Source organism: Triticum urartu, chromosome 2A (genome assembly GCF_056163025.1).
Source record: "Triticum urartu cultivar PI428250 chromosome 2A, HENAU_Tu73, whole genome shotgun sequence".
NCBI classification, from domain to species: Eukaryota; Viridiplantae; Streptophyta; class Magnoliopsida; order Poales; family Poaceae; genus Triticum; species Triticum urartu.
In genome coordinates this window covers 542,126,038-542,133,055 of record NC_141874.1, presented here as the reverse complement: position 1 = coordinate 542,133,055, position 7,018 = coordinate 542,126,038, and the positions used below count along the sequence as shown (strand labels likewise).

Below are 7,018 nucleotides of genomic sequence, written 5' to 3'. Positions count from 1 at the left end.
ACTCGGGAAAAATATGATGATGTGGCAAAGAAGCAGTAGCAACCTAAGATACTAACTTATGATACTATGCATGCGTGCATTACGGAGGTATTGCCGATCATATACTAGTATCATGCATATATACTCCCTCCTTTCCGGTTTATAGGCTTATCTCAAAATTTTAGTTTTTCCATTTTATAAGGCTCAATTTGGTTGTTCCCCATCACATCTCCAGATTCCAAGGTGCATTAAATCATTCATGCAAGTATTAAGAGAAAGTTGACCAATGCATGTACTTTATGCATGCATGTATTGCAATTAATACATTGGAAAACATAATTTTTTGAGGAAAACAAAAGCTTTAATTGGGTGTTTTTGCAAACTGCAAAAAGTATTCCACCACTCACCATCTACCTTGGTTGGTGAGATTTTTGAATTGAGCCATATAAGGCTGGTTGTAATGGGGAGTATCATATACTAGTATCATGCACATGATAGTGTATGATACTACTTCCGTAATGCATAGTATCATAAGTTAGTATCTTAGGTTGCCTTATTAATTAATTGTCATCCATCACACAAAGTAGTAGTACAACATTTAATATGACATAGTATCATGATATGATACCACATCCTCTCTTTCCTCATTTAATTGTGTGCCACATCATCCAGAAAGTCTAGTTGACATGCATAATACTGCTTATGATACTACCATTACAACCAGCCTAAACTGGAAAGGAGGGAGTATGAGACTAGCCAAATGGAGAGTAACATACACAACATATCCCTAGACTATGTTACTACCTTCATAGTGGGTAGTAACATAAGTGTAGTGTCATGCAAAGCTTCATTTATTAGGTTATAGACTCATATTGCATTGGGACATGTGATGTTATAGTAACTAGCTAAGTTACTGAAACTATCTCTCTCCTCATTAACTTATTGCCACATACGCAAGTTTGCTGAGTTGGAGTCGATGTTATAGCTGAAGTTACTCCCACTGTGGCTAGTCTGATACTAGCTAGTCATCTATGATATACTAGCTACCTCACTGAGAGCATGGTTAATAATACAGCCAAGGGTCGGCTATAAGAAGTTGCCATGTCATATACAGCCAACCTCTTAGCGGGCTTGTACAATAATAAGTTTTAAATACGTACTAGTTTATCAATAATTGGCCCACCTTACATCCTCACAAAGGGTCTTGGGTCTTGTGTTGCAGCTGGCTCTACTAACCAAGAGCCCGCTTCTCTTCTCTTTCCTCCAACTAATAAGCACATATATATTATTCTATTCCTTATAGCCTGCTTAGACTACCCACAGTGGGAGTAACATAGGTAGTAACATCACACGTATCTAGATAAAATAGATGATGTGGCAAGCAATAAATGAAGAAAGAGAGGAAAGTGGTAACATAGCTAGTTACTAGTAGTATGAGTAACATCACACATCTCAAGGCAACATGAGTCTATAGCCTAATAAATGAAGTGTTGCATGTTACTACACATATGTTACTCCCCACTATAGAGGTAGTAACATAGACTAATAATATTCTATGTTACTACCCATTGTGGCTAGACTTATGTCACTCTATTGTGTACTTGCTCTAATGCATAGTATCATAGAGTAGCTAGTATCATATGTAGTACTTTATTTATATTGTCATGCATGACACATAGTAGCATAGCATTTATTATGAGACGGTTTCATGATATGATACTTAACCCTCTCTTTCTTCATTTGATTAATTCTATGACAGCTCATCAAAATTGCCTAGTTGGCATGCATGATACTAGCTATGATAACCCCTTACTATCAGCCTAGAAAAGAAGGTGTACAGATCATTTGTGCGTCACTTTGTGAGTTTTCATCCGTTTGTTCGAGAAGCGGGGAGAAGTTTCAAACATTTCGGCCACGAGGTGCGGCCACTGGCGTAGGCCTAGTTGGTATTTTAATTACAGGAAATTCAGATGGAGTCCGGACATCATCCAAATCGATGTGTGCCCGTGGCATGCTCTCACGACCCCGTGGAAAAAATTGGTAAAGTTTGGCACAAGTTTTGATGACAGCTCCTTCCAAACCGGAGCATCTCACATGAAGGATCATGGTTTTCCAAAAGGAGACGTGTCAATTCAAACTCCTGTGGCCGGTGACTTCATCATTTGGCCTCATAAAAATTTCCACGGTACGCAATCACCATTATACCACGGGTTCGATTTTCTGGCGCATTTCAGGTATCATTAGCTATATTTAAGACATTTTTTGAGATTAACATGCATTTTGTGCATAAAAATAAAATTACAATCGGAACTGCATGTGCTGTCGAAAGGGATGAGGATCGCCGTTTGATCTGGGAGCATCCAACGGTGCAGACGTACGATCCGTGGGGTTTGGGTTCTGGCCAATCAGAAAGCACGACTCAAATTGTGGGCGGGGTGGCGAGGTTTGGTCGGCACACGGCTTTCATCAACGAACCGTGTGCTATTCGCAAACCAGATTGCATATTTTTGTTCACACATACTATAGTGAGATCAGTTGAGTGTGCTACCTCTATGATATAATAATAATAATAACAAAAAACAGTTCATATTCATTGCCTGAGCTGACAGCATATCAAGGTCAACATATTAACGGTTCTTACATCAATAGAAAACCGAGCATAACTCACAAATTCAGTACACGCGAGTTCTAAATTGAATGAATTAAGTTGCAGGGTAGGCATAAAGACTAGTCTTACGGCTTAATTCCCATGTACATGGGGGAACTGGGATCATTAAGTTGACCCCGAATGAACTTGGGGTTTTTGATTATTTTACGCTGCTCCGTTACACGGGTGCATGATCCCTTGGCTAGCAACTCATCAAATTCATCATACTCGTCCTCATCGGCAACATCGTCAACACCTAGTACCCTTCTCTTCCCATGCATCGCTAAATGGCCGTTCTTATGCAAGGGGTCTTCCACAAAGAATGGGTCCGCGTGATATGCCATCGTTGTCCTATTAACACAGGTCTTCCTGTACTCATGAGTCCTTACCTAACCAAGAGGGATCCATGCGCACCTGAATAATGCCACCTTAACTTTCACATAGTCAAGCTCCCAAATCTCTTTGATGGTTCCATAGTATACCCTTTTATCAGCTTCATTTACAGTCATGCATTCTATTCGAACGGAGCTATTCTGATATGAGGTATTTTGATCACGTTCCTCGGTGTAGAATGTGTATCCATGTATGTCATATGCTTGATACGTCAACATCATAGGTGATGGCTTTTGTGCCAACCACGTAGCTATGTCTTCGATGGATCCTTGTGCCAAACGATTCTTCAGCCATTCGGCGTAGTTCTTAGTGTGCTCCTTCATATCCACATCTGATGAAGGCACCATTGGTAAGAAGCTTTGGCGTATCTCCTCCAAGTGTTCTTCGGCATAAGCTATGAGAGCTGGGCTGTTAAGCAGTACCGTCAAATGGGCTTTCTCTGCCAATTCTCCGGGTGCAGCCATTTGCGTGCCAGCAAGGACCAGCTTACCTTTCAGCCTTCCCCCGTGGCGAGAGAGGGGCAAACCTATAGGTCTTTGTTTCATGTATTCGGTGCAAAACTCAACCACCTCCTCCGCAGTATAACCTTGCAGGATGCTTGCCTCTGGATGGTTTCGGTTCCGACAAAAGCGCTTCAATATTCCCATGAACCGCTCGAAGGGATACATGTTGCGGAGAAACACAGGACCACAATACTTTATCTCGTCGACAAGGTGCACAGTGAGATGGACCATGACATCAAAGAATGACGGTGAGAAAAACATCTCTAGGTTGGACAATACTCTTGCAATATCATCTTGCATATGATCCAACTCTTCAGGATTTTCAACTTTCTGCCATAGTTGGTTGAAGAAATCATGGAGGTCAATGAGTGTGTTTCTTATATCTTTGTCCACCAGATTCCTGATGGCCACCGGGAGGATTTGTGTCAACATTACGTGGCAATCATGTGACTTCATGTGTCCCAACTTCATTTTACCTGAGCTCACATCCACGAGTCTTCTGATGTTTGCGCAGTAGGAAGAGGGTGTCTTAACTGACAACAAATAGGTGAAGAACTTTGTTGCTTCTTTTGCACTGAAATTGTAACTCTGGCGAGCTTTGATGAATTTGTCATCATCTTCTGCTTCACTCTTGCATTTTGATTGATCAGCAAGCATATCGAACCATGAACCATCACCATCCTTTCTTTGACCTTTAATCTTGAGCAGAGTACCAAGGATGCTTTCACATACGTTCTTCTCTACATGCATGACATCGATGCAGTGACATACACGTAGAATCTCCCAGTAAGGTAATTTCTAGAACACTGATTTCTTCTTAAACACTTGACCCTTGGGTGTTTGTTTCACCGTCAAAGGGTGGTTCTTGCCAAGCACAACATTAAATTTTTTAGCCATGTTGTGGACCACCTACCCGTCATAGGGTCTTGGGCCCGCACCTGCATCTGTCGTACCATCAAATTCAGCTTTCATCTTTCGGTATGGGTGATTTTTCCGCAAGAACCTACGATGACGCAAATACACTGTCTTGCACGAGTTGGGAAGTCTTCTGCTAGCTGTATTATCCATGCATGTGACACACCCTACATCTCCCTTTGTTTTCTGCCCTGATGTGTTGCCTAATGTTGGCATATCTTGAATGGTGTGCACCAGCATCGCATGTAGATCGAAAATATCCTTTCTATAAGCATCATAACATTTTACAGCAGGCGCATCTATCCACACTGTCAGTAGTTCTTCTACCAGTAGCTGAAAGTAAATGTCGATGTCATTTACAGGTTGCTTCAGGCCTTGGATAATCATTGACATCATAATGTATTTTTTTCTTCATACACAACAAAGGAGCTAGGTTATATATGCACAGAAGCACCGGGCATGTGCTGTGATTGATGCTCATATCGCCAAAAGGATTCATCCCGTCAGTACACTCCCCGAGCCTTATACTTCTAGGATCCTTGGCAAATTTTTCAAAATTTTTGTCGATTAATTCCCACTGAGCCCCATCTTTCGGGTGCCTCATAAACCTATCCGCAATTCTCTCATCATGATGCCACTGCAACCTGTTTGCCTCTCTAGGGTTTGCAAACAAATGCCTCAACCTTGGAATTAAAGGCAAGTACCAAACAACCTTGAACGGGATTCATGTCTTGATCTCGTCGTCCAATTTGTAATTGTCCTTTACTCTCCTACGCTTGTATCGTGGATGCTTGCATGTGGGACATGCATGTGAATCTTTGTACTCACCACGGTACAATATACAATCATTCACACAAGTGTGTATCTTCTGTACTTCAAGTTCCAATGGGCAAACAATTTTCTTCGCTTCATTCGTGCTTATGGGGAGAACATTATCTTCCGAAAGAATTTCTTTGAAAAGACCTAACATCTCTGTGAAGCCCTTGTTTGATAGACCGTTTGCTGCTTTAAATCTGAGAAGCGCCAGGGTGGCACTCAACCTGGAATATTTCTTTTTGCAACCTGGATACAATTCTTTCTTGGAGTCCGCATCAATGGTTGGCAGATCCTTGTACCCAATCATATCCTTTTTTGGGCCCTCGAAATTTGCAATCATAGCAGCAAAATCTGGCATATCAAGATCGTCGTCATCTGCGTCGACGTCTTGGTTTTCCAGTGGGAGTTTCGGCTTTCTGGTGTTCCATTGGTAGCTTGATGCCTCTGCCCTGATGTTAGATTCAACATCCATGTGACACTGATCGGGGTTTGGCATCTCGCTGCCCTGGGTATCTTCATCCATGACCTCCTCTTCACCGTGTCTGGTCCAACCTGTATATCCGTCCATGAATCCCCTAGAGACTAAGTGCATCTGGACATCTGTAACTTCGTGTGACTCTGTATTGGCACAATCAGTACATGGACACAGGATGTAATCCGCATCACCAATTCTCCTCTTTGTACTTTCAACACTGATAAAATATGCGGTTTTTCGATTCTTCATCCATCAAGATCGTCCCATCTGCAGCACACAAATGGTGATTAAAAAAACAACAACATTAATACATGGATTAACTGCTGCCCAAAGATGCGTGCATAAATCGCAAGGTTTTATTTTAATAATTACTAAGGGCACTCCATGTTGTTATGCAGACGTGCAATGACAAAAATTAATGGCCAGTCAATTTACATGCAGAGTACTAGTACAACACTACCCTTAGGAATTGAATACCTTAATTAAGCCACTCACGAAAAGAATACCTTAATTAATTAGCCGCGTGGCGAACTCCACCCAACAGACAGACAAGCGTGATGCGGCGGCACACTGAGACAGCAGGATCGAGGAGCAAAGCTTAGTGCGGCTGCCGCCTGAAGTTCGACCTCCACTATCCTGCCATCGACCGCGATGGATGTGCTCGAATCACGCCGCCGCCGACCTCGATGGTTGAGCTCCTCCTATCTCCCGCCGCAGACCGAGGATTGACCTCCTATGACGCCGCCACTGCCCACCGACCGAGGATTGACCTCTTCTCCGGTAGCCGCTGCCTAGGCCGCCGCCATCTCTATATGCAGAGTGGCTGTTTTTTTACGGATATCCGCAGAGCGGCTGTTTACACGATATCTCACTGTAACTCAATTATATGGACAAGGTAGTACATCACATACGGTTATGTAACGGCAACCCTATCTAACCTACGTTGTCTTCTCACACAGTTTTGTGCGGAAATCGTGTGTGACATTGTAATATCTAACACACAAACGACATGTGTCACTACTGCAGGATGCTGCTAACACGACACTACGATCAGAGACCCTCTCACGAAACTGTGTGTGATGCACTAATCGCAAACGGGGATGTAAAAAAACCGTCAAAAAAGGTGCAAAACATTTGCGATGGAGGATGCATCAAACACGGTTCATAGTTTAGTTGTGTGTGCGATGCAGGGCATACGGTTCAGTTCAATGAACTGTTTGTGATGATGAGGAACAAAAGAAACAGGCAGCCAGATGAAGGCGTGTGCAATATACAGCATATTGTTCACTC

The 7,018-nt window shown here is 42.5% G+C and overlaps 1 protein-coding gene across 1 annotated transcript; it reads right to left on the bottom strand.

Moving 5' to 3' along the window:
• Positions 1-3,015: 3,015 nt before the first annotated feature.
• Positions 3,016-5,776, bottom strand: LOC147985802 (uncharacterized). Its single transcript, XM_087541747.1, has 2 exons — positions 5,266-5,776; positions 3,016-4,262 (listed from the first exon to the last, which is right to left on the bottom strand). Exons 1-2 carry the CDS (start codon positions 5,774-5,776, stop codon positions 3,016-3,018), a joined length of 1,758 nt encoding a protein of 585 aa, XP_087397873.1.
• Between the last annotated feature and the right edge of the window lie 1,242 nt (positions 5,777-7,018).